Source organism: Apium graveolens, chromosome 11, assembly GCF_009905375.1.
Source record: "Apium graveolens cultivar Ventura chromosome 11, ASM990537v1, whole genome shotgun sequence".
NCBI classification, from domain to species: domain Eukaryota; kingdom Viridiplantae; phylum Streptophyta; class Magnoliopsida; order Apiales; family Apiaceae; genus Apium; species Apium graveolens.
In genome coordinates, this window is record NC_133657.1 from 171000869 (window position 1) to 171019621 (window position 18753).

General features: G+C 35.4%; 1 protein-coding gene across 3 annotated transcripts; it reads left to right on the forward strand.

The window, feature by feature from the left end:
* The first annotated feature begins 6580 nt into the window (after positions 1 to 6580).
* Positions 6581 to 14698, forward strand: LOC141695023 (uncharacterized). Of its 3 annotated transcripts, none has more exons than XM_074499243.1 (11): positions 6582 to 8087; positions 9359 to 9524; positions 11103 to 11156; positions 11239 to 11330; positions 11870 to 11932; positions 12011 to 12099; positions 12205 to 12438; positions 12541 to 12606; positions 12780 to 12850; positions 12930 to 12987; positions 14189 to 14698. In XM_074499243.1, exons 3-11 carry the CDS (start codon positions 11107 to 11109, stop codon positions 14501 to 14503), a joined length of 1038 nt encoding a protein of 345 aa, XP_074355344.1. In that variant the 5' UTR covers positions 6582 to 8087; positions 9359 to 9524; positions 11103 to 11106; the 3' UTR covers positions 14504 to 14698. The 3 variants fall into 3 exon arrangements, with proteins under 3 accessions (XP_074355347.1, XP_074355344.1, XP_074355345.1); XM_074499244.1 differs by having other exon boundaries at positions 9370 to 9524; XM_074499246.1 differs by lacking the exon at positions 11870 to 11932 and having other exon boundaries at positions 6581 to 8087.
* The last annotated feature ends 4055 nt before the right edge of the window (positions 14699 to 18753 follow it).

An 18753-nucleotide genomic window follows, 5' to 3' on the forward strand; every position in this document is an offset into this window, starting at 1 on the left:
CAAGAGTACAGGCCAAAAGGGGAAGGGACACATACCAACCTCAAACTTATATAAGAAAGAAGAAATCTAAACCTATGGGGGAGTCACAGGGTGCACACACAGTGCAAACTGCAGTCCAAGACTCAGTTACTGCACCATCACAAAGTCAGGTTGATGTGGCTCCAATAAATGTGGAGTCACAACCAAAATCTCTCACAATTGAGACACCTCACACACACAATTCTCCCACAAACTCACTGGATGTGGACATGATACACACATCAATTCCTGATTCTCTATCTTTGAAACTCACGGAGGAGCCAAAATCCAAAGCAAGTGAGCATCATCTTATAGATGATTTGTTGGCTCACTTGCCATTTCTTTCTAATTCTACTGAGAAATCTGTGCATAATCTCAAATCAATCACCACAGATTCTACAATAGTTTCAACTCCTAATTGTATCATTTCTACTCTCTTGACGGATATTCCTCATCCGTCGACTGATTATTTTCTCTCGACGGATAAGCTTCACAGCAATTATCCGTCGATATTTACAACTACTATTTTGATGGATGTTCCTCATCCGTTGGAAGTCTCTACACAACTTGAAATTTCCAAACATGTTACTAGTGTAGATGACTTAGTGGTTGTTCAATCACTATTAGGATTGAGGGAAGGGAGTGAACTGAGTGAGAGGCTGAGTAGTTCTCAGGCAAAAGGAGAGGAAAAGAGTGATCAAAGGCATGCTATTTCTTCCAGCATGGCAAAAGTGAGTGAGAGGAGTCCCACCTTAGATGGTGAAGGTGAGGGTATGAGGGTAGGAAGCCAAGGGGAGCCCTTGATGCAAGAAAAGAGAGATGATAAGAGAAAAACAGGTACAATAAAAGAATGGGAAGAGGCCATTGTTAGTGAGTTAAGGGATGTCAATGATGCAAACAAGGAGCAACTATTTCAGCAAGACTATCAAGCTGTTTTAGATTTTGTCTTCTTTGATGTTGAGGCATTTACTCATCCTATTCCAGCATATCAAATTCTAGATGGATAGGGAAATGAGGCTGTTGAGAGGAATTTAAACTTGGTACACACTACAGCTTCTATGCTAAGAGCCAAAGATGCAATCAATTCACTACCTTCTATAGCTGGTGATGATCTTGACTATCCTTCTATTGCTTCTGGTGGTTCTATTGGAGATAACTCTCTTGAAGAGGATGCTGAAGATATAGGCAAGGACATAGGGGAGAAATTGAAACTCCAGTTTGGACGTTTTCAAAGGATTGCAAATATCATCACCTTCAATCCACCTTGTTCAAACTAATTCATCAAACTCAAGCTTCCATTCAAGCCACCAATAACATCAACACCAAAAGTCTTCTACAAGCCCATCTCGAGTCTCTAAAGTTGCATAAAATTCAAGCTCTCCAACATAATCAAGCTGTAGATGAACTGAAGCAGGAGATTGAGCAAGTCAAGGAGAATATCTCTAAGAGATTGGATGCCAAACTACCTGATTGTACCATGACCTACTTAAATCATAATCTCAGGAAAGAACATGACTTGAATTGGAAAGTTGAGGACTTGGGTTCAAGGCTGACAAAAGTGGAGAATTCAGTTGCTCAAATTCTTTCCAATTAAGAAACTCAAACTCATCTGCTACAGCAACTGGTGGCTGCTCAAACTTTCAACCCTGCTCAACTTGATGATAACAAAAAGAGGGAGAAGGATGCAATTGTTCAAGTTAGTGAGGGGGAGAAGGATGTGCACATTCAAGTCAACAATGTAATTGTTCCAACCATTACTTTCTTAAAACCACCAGTACTAGACAATATTGACTTGATCAACATTGCAGCAGCCGAACTCAAGCTGAAAGAACAAATGAAGAAAATTGATGAGAAAATTGAAAAGGTATTTGGTCCAATTGAAAAATAAGACAAATCTGTGAAACATTTCACACAATTGAGACAGATTCCTATAAGTGAAATGAGCTTGAGGAATATGGAAAGAGGTCAAACCTCAGCTAGAAGACATCAAAAGGCCACTGTGATCTTGAAGCCAAAGAATCATTCATCAATACATTCTGGAAAGAATCCTTTGGACCTAGTCTATGCAACCCCCAACCTGATGAAAAGAAGCTGCTTGGTCACTCAATTTCCAATCATAAAGATCCAAGAGACTCAGTCCTGAAGAAAAGAATAATAAAGATCTACAGAAATGGTAAAATGATTTGTGTGATGGCTGGACATCCTCAATTTGGAGAAGCCAAGAAAGAAGAAAAATTGAGACTCAAGAATTAGAAGAGGCAGACTGTCTTAGAAGCTAAGAAACAAGCTAAAAAGCTTGTCACCAAATCAGAAGCTGAGAAGCATGCCACTATAACTGAAATTGAGAAAGCAGAAATCAGGAAAGGGGTATAAAAAGGAAAGAGCAAAGAGGAAGCTGGTATTTAAAGAAGAAGAGGAAGAACCAAAGCCAACTCAGTATACTACTACAAATCAACCAACTTTGCCTATATTGGAGCAAGTTGAAATCAAGGTTCATCGTGGTGTGAATTTTCATGGTGAACCAATCATTCCCAAATATGAACCAATAGACTGGGAAAGCCTACCTATTCTGAGCTGAACATCCCAATACCAACCACCTCTAAGAGGAGAAAGAACATACCAAGCAAACCAGTCAAGTCTATCCCATTCAAATCCAAAACCTTATCCAAACCCAAGCCAACAGTCAACAAAGGAGATCATCTCTTTATTTGTGACATAAAGGAAATTTCAGACATAAATCTTTATTTGGATGAGCTGGATGAAGTGAGAGCTATTGAAGCCCACAAAGGACTCCCAGAAAGACTAGTGTTCAGATACAAGGGTGGAAAGGAATTTACTTGGCCTCTTCATAGGATTCTCAATGAAGAGTTACTCTGTCTTGGTGAAAGTATTCTCTGCAATTAAGAAAAACTTTGGATTCACCATGGTTGCTAAAAAGGAGATACTTAACAAAATTGAACAAATAAGATAAAGATGGAGAGACTCAAGTGCACTACCAAGAGTCTTAACCATTTCTTACACTGGGAATAGAGTGCATTTGAGGCCATATTGGTTAATGGAGTTCAAGGATGAAAAGAACACCAGAAGATTTTTTAGATTAGAAGACCAACTAAAAGTCTCAAGCAATGAAACTCTCAAGGAAATACAGTAGATGTTGGATCAATCTAATGAAGATGAATCTAAGTTCTACAGACAACTCCAACACCAGATTGAAGAGAACAATAAAATACTGGGAAAGAAGACTAGACAATCAAGGAGAAAAGATTAATTTGCTCAGACTAGAGGAGCACCTTGAACAACGCCTGTAAGACTTGTATGAACTTTTTTTTGTCAACTTTCAATAAAATTACAGCACTTATCATTTTATCTTCTATTGAATGATCTTTTTGTATAGGGTGTTTTGTTATCATCAAGTCCCTACAATGCTAGTAGATATAAATTGGGGGAGACTGTTAGGAATATGTTGTAGGCTTGATGATATTTTACCAAAATACTTTAGTAGATTTAATTAAGTGAACCTGTAGCTTTCAACGGATAATCTTATTATCTCATCCGTTAAAAGAGTAGATTATGTTTAAATAAGTTTTTGTAGCACATTCCTGTGTACTATAATACCTTAGAGAACTAAAAGTTGTAGGATATTCTAAGTCATGTTGACTATAAATATAATGTGTAAAATAGGTTGGTTAATTGTATATATTAGATGTCTTGTAATTTTGCATAAGTGACATTGAGTCATCTGCTATGGAAACACTTTTAACGGATGTTTCTACAAGACTTCGACGGATGACCCAAGTCTCATTCAACGGATGATCCAACAGAGTCTCGACGGATGATCAATTAGAGTCTCGATGGATGATCCAACAGAGTCTCGACGGATAACAAATTCAAATAGGAGTTCATATTGACTTTAAAGTCACATGGGTTGATTGCACACAAAAGGAATGTGGCATCCTGTAATCGGGATTAAGAAGATCAAGAAGTATTTCTATTTTCATGCTAACTTGAAGAAATACAAAGATGCTGGATGGAGAAATGAAGAAACATGTGATTATACTTAGACATGTTTATTTTATTAGTTTGTCTTTTTCACATGTAACTTGGTGATATATAAACCAAGAGTAGCAAGTAGAAAAAGATCGATTGAAAAGAACTGAGAAATAGATAAGGCACAATCTGTTAAGAATTTCTAAGCTCTCTCTCTGTAAATTCACTTGTAAGCAGCTCTGTGTTTTTTGCATCACAGAGATCTTCTATATTTATATATATCTCTGGTGGAAACAACAATCCACCAGAAAGTTTTTAAACATCCTTGTTTATTTACTTTGTGTTTGAATAATTGAATATTTCTTATCCGCACTTAGCATATTCATACACAGTTATATTTATATTTGCAAGAAGTTTTAAAGATTGAAAAGAAACCTAGAATTACATTCAACCCCCCTTTTGTAACTCTACTTGTTAGATTGTTTGGGAATAACAAGGTATTTTGAGGTGGAGGGCGCTCTCGAGTTAGTCTGAAAGTCTATAATCATGAACATTATCGTTCCATTATATTCTAATCGTATTTATCGTCACTTGGTAAATACGCAATGCTTATAATAAATTCGCACGACTCGCTTTACCCTCGTCATTTTAATAAAGTATGAGTACTCATTAACTTCATTTTCTTTTCACGGTCCTTTATGTCCATTAACCTCTTTTACTTTTACCACTCGGCTCCTCTCGCGATTCTTAAGGATTTCTACTCGCGCGATCTCGGCTCCGATAATTTTATAAAATTGAAAAATCCATATTTTCACTTCCAATTTTTATGGCAGTTAGTATACTCTATTTCTTACTCTCTGTAAAATTTTCATTATTTTTGAATAATATTAAGTCGATCATTTATACTTCCAAAGTTCGTCATTCGTAGCAGTTTTTTGTCGCGTAAATCGTTTTCACTAAAAAAGACCTAACTTTTAAACCGTAAATCGAAATAAATCGATTCAAGCGCCTAAAAGATCCTTACAACAATATCATTATCAAGTACTATTTTTCAAGAAAACATAATTTACACTTTCTGTATTTCTGCAGAAAACTTTGTGTTATGATTCGACCGTTTTATCGTCGTTACGCTTCGAGTTTCGTTTTCGCTCTAAACCAATAATTACTAACCAACAATCATCATACCAACATTTAACTACTTAATCCTCTCAAGAACATCAAGTTATTGAGGCCACAATATCAACATTAGCATCTAACTAACTAATATTCAAGAAATCATAAAACAACCATCAAAAATAGGTTTACATCCAAGATCCTTATTTTATTTTTAAACTAAAAGCTTAAACAAAGTTTGGATGAAGGTATATACCTTTCTTGGGAGCTTGGGAGGTTATATTCTTGATGGATGATGCTTGGTGAGGCTTTGGTGTGCTTAAGAAACCTAGATCTTTCTATGAAAATCAAGAAATCAAGAAAAGTCACTATTTGACACTGTTCATCATCACTTTCATCATTTTATTTAACCATCAAAACCATAAGTAAATGCTATGAAAGATTTATCTTACCTTAGTTTGATGATGAGGAAGTTTAGGAATTATTTGTAGCATTTATTCATGGCTAGATCTTGAGATTTGATTTTGTGTTTTTTTTGTAAAAGGCCGAATGGAAAGGTGGGGAAGAGGGAGAGAGATTTTAGCTTGCTTGCTTAGTTGCTTCTTGTGTGTTTGATTTGTTTTTTGTACTTAGATACGCATATATCTTTGTACTACTCAAGAAGCATGGCTAATGTAAAAGACTATACCTTAGCTAAGTACTACTATTATTATTCTTGTTACTATTCACCCTACTAGGTTACTATACTCTTTGGTTGGTTACTATTTGATTACCAATCCTTGGTTGCATTCATACTAATTAGTTTGCACGAGAAGTTGCATGAGCTTGATACATTTATTTGTTCGCTTACTTATTCGATTGGTCGCTTATTCGTTCTCGTAATAAATCTTCGTAAGCGATTCGTGGGGTAAATCCTTTTATTATAAGTCATTTATGTTTTGTAATCTTGTACTTGGGTTGTAATTTGTAGAATTCTAGATTCATGATTGTAACGTGATTCTCGTATTTCTTGATAGTTCGTAAGATAAGGTCATTATTAATGACTTTTATATACACTCATTTGGTACGTATAATCACAATATCGACTCGGAAACTAAATTTTCCATGCATAACATAGTGTGGGCTAAAAAGTTTTTCTCGATCGTCAGGGTTACTATTTATCGAATATTTTACAAAGTCCCAAAAATTCGGGTTATTACAAAAATATAGTAATATTATTTTTTTTCTCTAATTTCTATATGTTCTGTATATATATTATGCTATCAATATAGTATTATATAAATATAATTATTTATTTATTTATTTTGCAACATTTTTAAAATATATGGATCAATTCTTTACATGTTTGAGGTTGCAACGTCACGAAATGGTGCGAGTTTTTTTTATTTATTAAAAATAAACTTCAAATAATCTAATTTTAATTTTTAACTTGCAAAGCCAAAAATTGTGTTTTCCCAAACACGCCTGTAAATCTGTTCAACCGCGAATAATGTTAGTCAGTTGGGCTCGCGGTATTTCGCCTACAGATCACATTTGTACTCGTAATGAACTCACCAAAGTCCTCTCTGTCTTGACAAGTACTTAAATCATAGTCACACGTATACATACAAATGATCCGTATGTCTACATCATTATGAACAAAGCTGTCCTAACACCAACAGTGTTTAGGTTTTTTTTAGTTCCGGTCTCCCCTCAACTTTACTCACTCAGGTTCCTCTACTTCGCTGCTCTGTTTAGTACTCCCTTCGTCCCTTTCAATTGTTTACATTTTTTACTGAGGGTCGGACGGACACGCATTTTAAGGTCCATATAAAATACTGTTCTGTAATTTTTTTTTACAATTTTGTTTTTCTGAATAAAAAATTAAAACATTCAACTTTTATTCAGAGAAAGAAAATTGTAATCAGAAATGTAAACAATTGGAAGGGATTGAGGGAGTAATTTTTTTTGGATTAATTTTCTTTATAATGATTGTTAAATTTTTTAATAAGTATTTTAATTTTTGAGCTATTATTTTGCAATATTTAGGTTTAATTTCATTACTGTGGTAACTTAATGAGTTTCAGGTTATTGTTATATTGCTTAAATGAATACTTGATTCCTGCTGAAATGATGTACATTCTTCCTTCAAGTTTTTTATTGTATTTGCAGTATAATGTGTGCATATTTATAGTTTAAATTTATTATTTCAAACCTGAGTTTCGAAAATTTTGATTTTCAAGAAATTGAGCTGGTGAATTGTAGCATGGCTTTATACTTATGTTATATATATATTACAAATTTTCAATCATATAATTGGGGTTTTAAGAATTTTGATGGAATGGTTGTTTTAGAGATTTTGAAGAAATTATTAAGGTAGCCATTCTATAGTAAGTGAATTTTGCTACTAGTATGAAACTAATTACGTAAGATATTTTTGAAGTAAGACATTTTTTATTAGTTAGTTAAATTTGCAACATATATTGAGTTGGAAACATATGACAACAAACTTGCTTGAAGGATGTTAAGTTATTTTAGCAATGCTAATCGTGGAAGTTCAATGGCATCTGATATTCCTCCACCATCTCGAAGTTTGTCATTGGAGCATGTTATATTGGGGTTACCAAAACCATGTACACCCTGTTGAGCCAAAGAACATACCAGAAGTTTCTTTTAGAATTTCTTTTAAAGACCACCCCTTTGGAGTTGGTCATGGAATGCCTATCCTTTCCTTGCCAATACGGAACTTGAAATTGAAGGCTAGTGTGCAAAACACCTTGGAAAGTGCTAGGTATTGCTTTTTGGAAAAGTCATATATGCAAAGTGGATGGGTATTAGACTATTAGGAACCTGCAAGAACAACAACGCAGCAAAGGACTGACCAGTTTTCATGGAGATGCTATTTGGCCAAAGAAATATCATGAAGATGGGTGATTTAAATATTTGCAAGTCTCGTGGTAATCCCCCACATGTCAGTTCTGGATACACAGGTTTGTCTTAAGCATTTTATTTTTACATATAGAAGTAATGTTAGGTATATATAATAGCACATTATATCTGGTCTCTTGTTTTCTAAGCCTCATTAATAACAGTTTTTATAGAACAAAATTTGGCTTAAAGCTCTTTTCAAGTTGTTAGTCTTGTCACTAGTGCTTGTTTTACGTTCCCAGTTTAAGCTCGATGTCAATTTTTCATGCATAAAGAGGCTAGGATGTTCACCTACAATTTTGCATACTTTAATCTTTTAGCATAATGACATATATTTTGTCAAAACATATTCACATTAGCAGCTATATGTTGAAATACCTTAACTACCTCATTTCTAATTATGTATATCTCTATGAATGGATAATTAAAATGGACACGCAGCTTGGTAATATTTAATGACAATGGATCATCTATCTTTGACCTGATGGACTTTTTCTTTTCTAAGTTTCCACTTTTTTTGAGGTCTGACTGTCCAATTTAAATATTATTTTTGAGTCATCTAGCAATATTTATTAAATAAAATGTTTGATGGAAATTGGAATTTTTGAAAAACCTTAAAATTTATTGTAACAAGTAAGTTTTAGGTTAGCATTTCATCAATCCACCAATCTTTATTAAATCTTAGTAAGTTTGTAGCTATATATTTATTATGAACTTTGCAAAGGGCATTTGCACTTTGGAAAAGAATGAAAAGGATCAGATTGTAAAAAGCTTGAAAATTCTGTAATTCTGACAACTGACGTGCGAGGCCCCAGTAATATCCTGCACATAAATGTTCATACGCAAATATGTATAGAATTTCAGTTAATTTTTGTAGAGCTTTCTTCGTTTAAACTTGATTTCTCTGCTCCATCACAGACTCTGGTGTTGTACCTATATACTGGAAATATTAATATGATATTGCTTTAAGGCTAGTTAAAAGCTATATTAAATCTGTAAATTTAATCAGAATTGTATATGTCCTGTTATCAAGTAAAGGGAAGATTCATGACTAGTTCCTTCTTCCTTCCTTTGTTCACGGTTTACTTGTTTCAGTTAGATAGCATTAAGTCTCTTTTGATTAAAACGATATAGGTAGGCTCTTCAATTGTACTTCACACTAAATTTGTTCAGTGATTTAGTGCATCCAATAAGTTTTGAGCTGATATAATTCAGTGATCTTTCGAAAGAGATAGCAGGTCAGCCTAGACCAGTAGACAGCTAATTTTGTAGAAATATTTAGAGATACGCTTAAGGTCGGGAATGATATTCATACTACAAACAAAATTCCTAGATTTACTGCAGGAGGTGGTTAATGGGACAAAAAGAATGAGAAGGAAGCAATCTTCTGGATCAGCTGGTAATAGAGTTTACTACTGTGGAGAAAAATGTCAAACAGGCTGTTCGTGTGAAGCTGAGTGCTGAACTGTGCTGCATCCTTCTCAGGCTAAATGTTGTAGGTATGTGAGAAAAATTGATTTAAATATCTTATGGCAGATTATATAAGTATATATCTTTATAGTCATTCTCTTGGAATGGATATGACATACATCACCCCTCATGCTGGGTTCACACACCCACTGGATGGGATTCGTTTATCCTGAAAAAATAATTAAAACAAAAAGTATCTTTCAAAATGGCTCTGGACATAGGTATCTTAAACATGCAAGGAGATGCCTGTTACCATGTGTTAACAATACATATATAAGATGATTTTGTAGAGATAACATGCTAGAAATTTTGGGTTGAAGTTTGTTTTTGTGGTTTTAATTGTACATAAACTTCAGCAATTGATTGTCACTACAATTGTTATTCCACAAGATTGTGAACTTGTAATGCACGTGGTACAATTATGTAACGTCTTTAGTAGGCCCCTGTTTGAAAAAACGAATCCAATTTTAGTTCCGCATATATAACTTTGTTTTCCCCGTTGCTGTCTTCACACATAAAAGGCCTGTTAGGGTTCATTATTTGGGAATATCCTAAAAAGGACTAGTTGTAAAAGAGAAAGGCGCAGAGGTTCACATATAGGCCTTTAGTGGGCAGATCTTGAGAACTACTTGCTTTTTATTGTATCTGCTATTTGGTATGTCGTCGATTACCCCTCTTTACTGTGATCTGGATAATTATATACTGCTTCCTTTCCGATCCCCACTCCCGACACAATTGAAATTGGATTTAATGAATGTTGACATGTTGGTATATGAACAGATAATTGAAATGCCGATGTGAATTGTTGGATCAAAATATTTGTTTATAGTTTAGGTATATACGGATAGAGGTCTTTGAATTGGATAAACAACCTCATATAGTTGGTTGTGCCATAGTTGGTCTGATGCAAGTTACCTCTTGAGATATGTACTCTCTATTTCTAGGAATTAACAGTTTCATGTATTCTGTCAGATTCATGAATAGATATACTATGATTAAGGAAAGTATTTACAATTATTACTTTCATGGTAAAATAATGATATACTTCTGCCTATCAGGAAACGGTTTGTAGTATTTGGTATGTTATTCACTTATCCGAATGAAAGCACCTCTTTGTTTAACTTTAATTACTTATTCCAGAATTCTGCTTGCTTTTTATCTATGCTTTTAAATTGTAAAGTTGGTTGACATAATCTATCTGATGAACATTGGATACATTTCTTTGTTGAGCTCTGAATCGGCCATCTATTTATAATCATAAACGCCTAAAAGGTATCTAGGAATTATGTTTGTCAGTGTGTGGCAGGTTTTTTTCCTTGTTAATGATACAAAATCATTTAGGCATGTGTGTTAAGAGGAAGCAAGAGCATAAACAACAAATTTATCTCCATTGTTTTTTTGGGAGACACTGCCCTTTCCTCTAGACTTTTGTGTTATGGTGTATATTTCTTTTGGGGTAGCGAATGTTCTTAGGACTGTGGGCAGACCTTGAAAAATGCTTCCTGCATTAGTTTATCTTTTGGTCTGCATCATATACTGTATCTGCTTTTGACATTCCTATATCATTGAGTTTCATTCGTTCCTTCTTAAAAAATTTATCTGTGCAGATCTATGGCATCTTCAAGGATTGATGTGAGGTGCAGTTCAGAGAGATTTAAAAGGTAAAATTGCAAGCAAGGCTTAAGTCGTCTTTTTATGTCTCCCTTTTATCTTTTGATATGTGATTACCTCAAAATCTATCAGCAAATCCGGCTGTCCTCCTAAGAAGCGTATGATTGAAAAATCTTCGATCCATCCCGGGAAGGTCGTAAATGGTGGTGTTCCTGCTTTTGCAGGTATAATGACTACATTTTGTTAATAATTTACTTTCAATCTTAGCATTTTACTTTCAGGGTAACTTTTTTTATAAGTCAACTTTTTTTTGGGTTTCTGTTAGTCATATTTATTCAAACTCCTTGTACAGGCTCTTTCCTGGTGTGACACTTTGTCACAACTTTTGATAAATCTATACTATATGTCATGTTTCAAGCGGGATCTCTATCTCCGATATTGCAATATTATCCTGAAGTTTCAGTTGTACTATCTGTATTGCAATCACTTATACTGAACATGTTATTATTATACATCTGCTGCTTAGTAATACCATTGTAGAAGCTCTTCTTTTTATATCTTTTTCTCTTTTTTTAGTGTTGTACTTCTTTCTCGTTACTCATACTTGTATTTTTTTAATAAGAGGCTATCTTAGTATTGTTCTAGAATTGGTGGTGACTGGAATGAAATAAACACGTGGAAGGAAAACACGATAGTAATATAGTTCCAAAAGAACTGGAAAGTATATACTAACATCAGGATTTTTGCAACAAAATAATTTCAGGGGAGTTGGATGTTGATCATGAGGAATTATTATTTTCCGCAGATTTTGCTCGCAAAGCCAGTTGTATGCTTCTATACCGAGGAATACTTTAACATTAATTCTACACTCATAAGAAGGGTGACACTCTTTTTTTTTTTGCAGACCGGGCTTGTTCTAATTCATTTTGGAGGCAAATGGAATGTTATTTTACTTCTGTTACTTCACAAGAGGAGTCATATTTGAGCCACCAAGTAATGACTGGGGGAAAATATAGTTCTTTCGTATTATACTTGTGTTTAAGAGTTCATGAAGAATAAACACGTCATCTAATTTTTTTCATGTTTTATATTAAACAGCTAGATTTTGCTGATATGGCTACAACTGAAGCTCCTTCTCTACACCAAATACTTATATCTGCTATGATTGAAACTGATGAAAGCAAAGAGATGAACTTTCAAAGTGAAGAAAATAATGATTTCCTGTGTGCTATTGATGATTCTCATTCTGTCGATCAGATATCCGAAAATGATATAGGTTCTGTGGATGATAAGATACGAATGCAGTTACAGAGCCTTGATTTGTGTCATGAGGTGGTTGTGTACCTCTATTGCTATTATATGGCAATTTCTGTTATTTGACAGTGTAATTGTCAACTCTACTGACAATATAATATTTTTCTCTCATTATTGTAGCATGCAGAGGAAGAGGATGCAATTAATAAGGATATTTTTGAACTGGAAGGAGAACTAGTTAAACAGGTTTTTTTTCTCTCTTTGTTATCTTCAGAGACAGTAATTGATAAGTACATTTATATCGTCCTGAAGCTTTATCAGTTTATGTATGCACCTTAATTTTCTTTTTCTTGATTATTTAGTCTGTTGTTTGGATTTTTTTCCTTTGTTAGTTTCTAAAATAGCTAGCTATAATACAGGCACATAAAAAGAAGAGATACATTAAAAAAATTTATGACTCCATTCAACAAGGAAAGCATGCTGAGAAAAGGTATCTATGTTATCAACCTTAGTATTGTTTATGCTGTCATGGTCTTTATTACAGATAAAACAGTTAGGTTTGTCTGCAGAAAGCTGGAACAGACCGCAATGGATAAACTAATGGAGATGGCCTTCAAAAAACAAAGGGTAATTGCAAATTTGTGGTTTCCTTTCTACTGTTTATGTCATTTCTTTTCAGTTGTTGCTGTTAGTAACCTAACTAATATTCAATTTTAGGATCCTTGCAGTATATATCAAGAAGCAAATTATGCATCTTTCTATTTAAGCTCTACTTTCTGTGGTTAAAAGAAATTTTATTCGTTGCCATTATGCCATAGTCGAATGCACTGCACTTATACTAAAAATGTGTGTAGAAGATGCAAAGCTTTAATTTGATACGACTCTTAAGAAGTTATTGGAGAAAATATCAAGTAGGTGTAAAAGAATGGAATGATGTATACATATCACAGTACTTTGTAAACGAGTGTTTTTAACATGATGAAGGGGGATGGTTCGAAGTTGTGGGTGATGAAGACCTCTTACGTCTAGAAACTGCATTTAACCATTTATATGATAAATTGAAGTATCGTAGACAAGGCTGATTGCTGCTCATACTTGGTTTCAAGGCTAATCTATAGTAGTTTCTCCTAATTTAATTGAAGCTGTAGACCCAAAAATATGTGGAAAAACAAGACTTGTAGTTAGTATTTATATTTCATTTAATTCGTGTGGTGCTATAGATAAGTAGAAAGGAGTCGGTTTGTTGTTTTGCTTGAAAAGTGACCAAAATTAGTTGATACATGTTTCCTATCATGTTTTAGTAGATTGTGCATGACTATTTTGAGTTTACACTACCACCCATATTCCATGGGTTTTCTTGTTGTACTTGATTGTAGAACAGAGTGAAGTAAATTTAAAATATATAAGTGAAAAATCACCTTTTTATGTGTACAAAAGTCATATATCAACCCTCAAAACTTTAAAACCTTTTGACATATATGGCCTATGCATTACTTATTAAACAGTTACTTTGTATGACAGTTAAAATCAGATATTTTTTACTTAAGAAAATATAGCTCGTAATTATATACTATTGTTACATTGTGTTGTATTCATATACAGCTTTAAGGTGCAACTTACCCAACTAATGTCGGTTTGGTACTCTCATGATCATTGGAACTCATTAGGAACTAAACAGAATAGACCCCACAAATAGCAGCAACTAAAAAAATTAAATGCACAGAAGAACTAAATTGTATAAGCTTACGTTATGAATCTATGGCTATTTTAATGAAACAGGTCTTCCTGCACCTTGCTCACCTTTCTATCTCTCTCATTCTTATATTAGGTTTCTCATATAAATCACTCGTCAAAGACAGCGCTCTGCAGGGTCTCAGAACAAATAGCTTTACCTTTTGCTGAGCGTACTCTTGCCAAATGCCGAGAGTTTGAAGAAACTGAGAGGAGCTGCTTTGGAGATGTTGCTTTGGAGAGTTCTGCAGATGCTCCTGAATCTGTTCCATCTGCAGATGCTCCTGCATCCATACCGATGGAACCAACAAATGCTGCAACTGACTCTCCTCATATGCAAGACCAGGACTGGCAAGGTCTTGACATACCAATGGATAACCTCTGGGATGTCCATTTTTTAAGCTGGCTTTAAAAGACCCCTATATGGGACTTGTATATCCATAGTTGATGATAATATCATGTTATTTTGTAGCTTTTATTACTCTGATGTGTAATCAGAAATTGTAGTAATTTTGAAATCTTTGTAATGGAGTAATGGGCTTATGGGCCTAAAACATGGATTACATCTTTTCGAGTCATTTTATTTTATTCTAGTATTTCTAGTGCCTGCTATCGTGTATATATATTGAAACCCTTGCCAGCAGTTGCCACTCCAGGGCCTAGGCCGATTAAATCTAGTAGTGTGTTGTCTTAACGTCGATTCTTTCGTAAAACATCAAATCCATTCGATGAGATGTCGATTCAAATGGCAATTTTATTCTTCTGCTGGCATAATCACCTCCGGTTAATCGGGCCTAATATTCTCAGGTATTTTAATTGATATCTGTTCGATTTACCCCCTACTATATACTAAGATTTCACACATATATGTTTTGCAATTTTTATCTACTAATCTATGTCAATGTGAGAAAAAGGATGTTTTCTTTGAATAATTACAAATCTAGGGGTGAGCGAATAACGACAAGAGATAAATCCTTGTCAATTGAATTCATGTAACCAACTAGTAATATAATCAACAGAAGTTTAAACAACTAAGAACAGAATTGAAATCAGGCTAACTAAAGATTAAATTTCGAATGCTAAAAATTACTCTCTCAATGAGAGTCGACCCCCAAACCCTAATTAGCCGCCTCAAAAACATTCAGATCTACTCCTTCTTCTTCATTAATTAAGCCCTCTTCCTTTTACCAAAATCACTTCCATCTTCTTCTCCCCCATCTAAAAATCAGTTTTTTTATTTTTTTCAATAATCATCCTTATTTTAATTTTTAAGGATTACCATCGTACCCAATCTTTTTGGGTATTTTGTTTGTCCTCCTTTTAGAGTGGTTGTTTGTCCTCCTTTTGGAGTGGTCCGTATGTTTTTGATATTTTTGACTTGTTGGTTTGTATCGTTGGGAATGATTCAATTGGTGTTTCGGGAAATCTTGAAAGCTCACATCGAGTCTGAATCGGTGGTGAAAATCGCAAAAGCTCACCTTTCACAACAGAAGATTGTTCATATTACGAGGGCATCTGTACCTCCGATCACTTCTGAACATTGGATTACAACTGGAATTAATTGTGTGAAGGTCAATTGTGATGCTACTGATTTTGGAGATGGTGTAGGATGGATTTTTTGGGAAGCTATTGTAATCTTTTTCAGTTTAAAGAATATTTATATTCTGTATGTTAAGCGATCTGGAAATAAAACGGCTATTCATTTAGCTCATTTATTTGTTTGTCAACCTGATCGTATCACCAGGTTTTGGGATTTGTCCAAGCTGGATTAAGTCTTTTTGATAAATGCATAATATTTTGGCAAAAAAAAACAGAATTGAAATCAATTGAAGGTACAGAGAAGAAATGAGCTGGAAATCATAATAAAATTGAAGAACAGTAAAGCAACAGCAAAACAAAAGGTTCACGATTCAGAATGGTGCTCTCCTCTACTCCCTAAACCTTATATAATCCCACCACATGGGCTGGACACGTGTCAACAAGTTAACGGTTGACTCTTCCAAACCGTTATGCACATGATCCGAGATATTCTTACTAAAACGACACAGTTTATAAAATATAAATAGGTAACTAAATAAATGACGTGTAAAATACAGCTGATTTAGTTACAATGCTCCCTCCATAAACAATTCTTGTCCTCGAGGATTGAAGTCAGGATATTGTTCCTGAATGACAGTTGTCATTTCCCAAGTTGCATCTTCTGGGACTGAATTTGACCACTGGATGAGCCATTGTACGACTGCAGCATTACCTTTCTTGATGATCTTCCTATCTAAGACATGTGTCGGATATACCAGAAATTGACCTTCTCTGCCCAACCTCGGCAACTCAGTTGTAACAGAGTACTTCGTTCCCACCTTTTTCTTTAGTAAGCTCACATGGAATACTGGGTGGACAACACTTCCCTGAGGTAATTCCAGCCTATAAGCCACCTTGCCCACCTTCTCCAGAACTTTATACGGACCAAAGTACTTGTGGGAGAGTTTTAAGTATCTTCTTATAGCAACAGACAGCTGCCTGTAAGGCTGCAACTTAAGGAACACCATATCTCCCACCTGTAAAGAAATCTCTTGTCTTTTGGTGCCAGCATAGTGCTTGTATTTGTGTTGAGCAGTAATGATGGAATCACATAGTAGTTGATTCATGGCTTCTCGCTTGACTTGGAAGTCCTTAACAGAGTCATTAGAGGATCTATGAGTGGAAGCCATACACATCTGTCTTGGCTTAGTACCATAGAGGGCCTCGTGAGGGCTCATTTTAATAGCACTATGGCAGGTGGAGTTATACCACCATTCAGCAAGAGGTAACCATTTCACCCAAGATTTTGGTCTGTGTCCCACCATAGCTCTCAAATATTGTTCTAAGCACCTGTTTAACCTTTCTGTCTGGCCATCTGTTTGAGGGTGGTAGGATGTGCTCATGTTGAGTTTAGTTCCAACAGATTTGAACAATTCTTTCCAGAAGTGGCTTGTAAACAGTTTGTCTCTGTCAGATATCATTGTTCTTGGCATACCATGTAACTTGTAGACTTGATCCAAGAAGGCTTGAGCAACACTAGTAGCAGAAAAAGGGTGGGAGAGTGGTATAAAATGTCCTACCTTTGTGAGCCTATCCACCACCACCATGATGCAATCTTTATCACCCGACCTAGGTAACCCTTCAATGAAATCACGAGAAATGTCCTCCCAGATTTGTGTAGGGATTGGTAATGGCTTGTAATAACCCTCCTGGCAATTGATTTCCTCCTTTAACTCGCTGACAAAGATCACACATACTGACATACTCTACAATCTCCTTCCTCATGTGAGGCCAGTAGAAGAATTGCGATACCTTTTTCCAAGTGGCTTCCTGACCTGAGTGGCCACCATGTGGGCTGTCATGTAATTCCCACATGATTTTAGTTTTGGCATCACCTTGTGTACCCACATACACCCTTTCTTGGAATTTGATTATACCTTTATAAAAACTGTAACCTGCATATTTATCGTCTTTTGCGGCTAGGCCATCAATGATATTCTGGGCATCAGAATCTTGGTCATAACTCTGAGTTAAGTCTGTAATCCATTATGGTTGCACAGTTGTGAGTTCTTGCAAACTGCCCTGTAGCTTGCTTTCAGGTAGCCTTGACAATGCATCAGCCACTAAATTTTCCTTGCCCTTTTTATACTCAATCTCGTAATCTAGCCCCATCAATCTTGCCAACCACTTTTGCTGTAGTAAAGTTGAAAGTCTTTGCTCCAGTAGATATTTGAGGGACTGGTGGTCAGTTCTGATCACAAAGTGGTGGCCTTGTAAATAGGTATGCCATTTTTGAGTGGCCATGACCAATGCAAGAAGCTCCTTCTCATAAGTGGACATACATTGCTGCTTTGGAGTAAGACTTTTACTTAAGAATGCTAGAGGTCTCCCTTGCTGCATAAGGATAGCACCCACTCCCATGCCACTTGCATCTGTCTCGACTACAAAAGGGAGATTATAGTCAGGTAGTGCCAATACGGGAGCACTAGTCATTGCAGATTTCAGTTTGTTGAATGCAACAGTTGCTGCATCATTCCAGCCAAACATTCCTTTCTTCAATAATAGTGTAAGGGGCCTGCTTATCTCACCATACCCTTTAATAAATCTCCTATAGTAGCCCGTTAAACCAAGGAATCCCCTCAGTTGTTTAAGTGACTTGGGTATGGGCCATTCTTGCATAGCAATAACTTTGTCAGGATCAGTAGAAACTCCCTGATCAGAAATGATATGGCCCAAGTATTCCAATTGTCTCTGTCCAAACACGCATTTACTCAGCTTGGCAAAAAGTTGATGCTCCACCAATTTTTGCAAAACCTCCTCCAAATGTTTCAAATGAGCCTCAAAAGTCTGGCTATAAACTAGTATGTCATCAAAGAACACGAGTACTGACTTCCTTAGTCGATCTTTAAACACTGCATTCATCAAAGATTGGAAGGAGGCCGGGGCATTAGTAAGCCCAAAAGGCATGACTTTGAACTCATAGAGGCCTTGGTGAGTTCTGAAGGCTGTTTTATAGACATCCTCATCTGCAACCCTAATCTGGTGATAACCAGACCTCAGATCCAATTTAGTGAACCAACATGCTCCATTAAGTTCATCTAGCAGTTCATCAACGAGTGGAATAGGGTATTTATTCTTAACAGT

What these genes read in the sequence shown, in the direction of transcription:
- LOC141695023 (XM_074499243.1), top strand. Translation starts at nt 11,107, where the DNA reads ATGGCATCTTCAAGGATTGATGTGAGGTGCAGTTCAGAGAGATTTAAA. An exon ending in TGGTGTTCCTGCTTTTGCAG is followed by an intron (nt 11,331 to 11,869) that starts GTATAATGACTA and finishes AAATAATTTCAG; the next exon opens with GGGAGTTGGATGTTGATCAT. An exon ending in AAGGAGAACTAGTTAAACAG is followed by an intron (nt 12,607 to 12,779) that starts GTTTTTTTTCTC and finishes GCTATAATACAG; the next exon opens with GCACATAAAAAGAAGAGATA.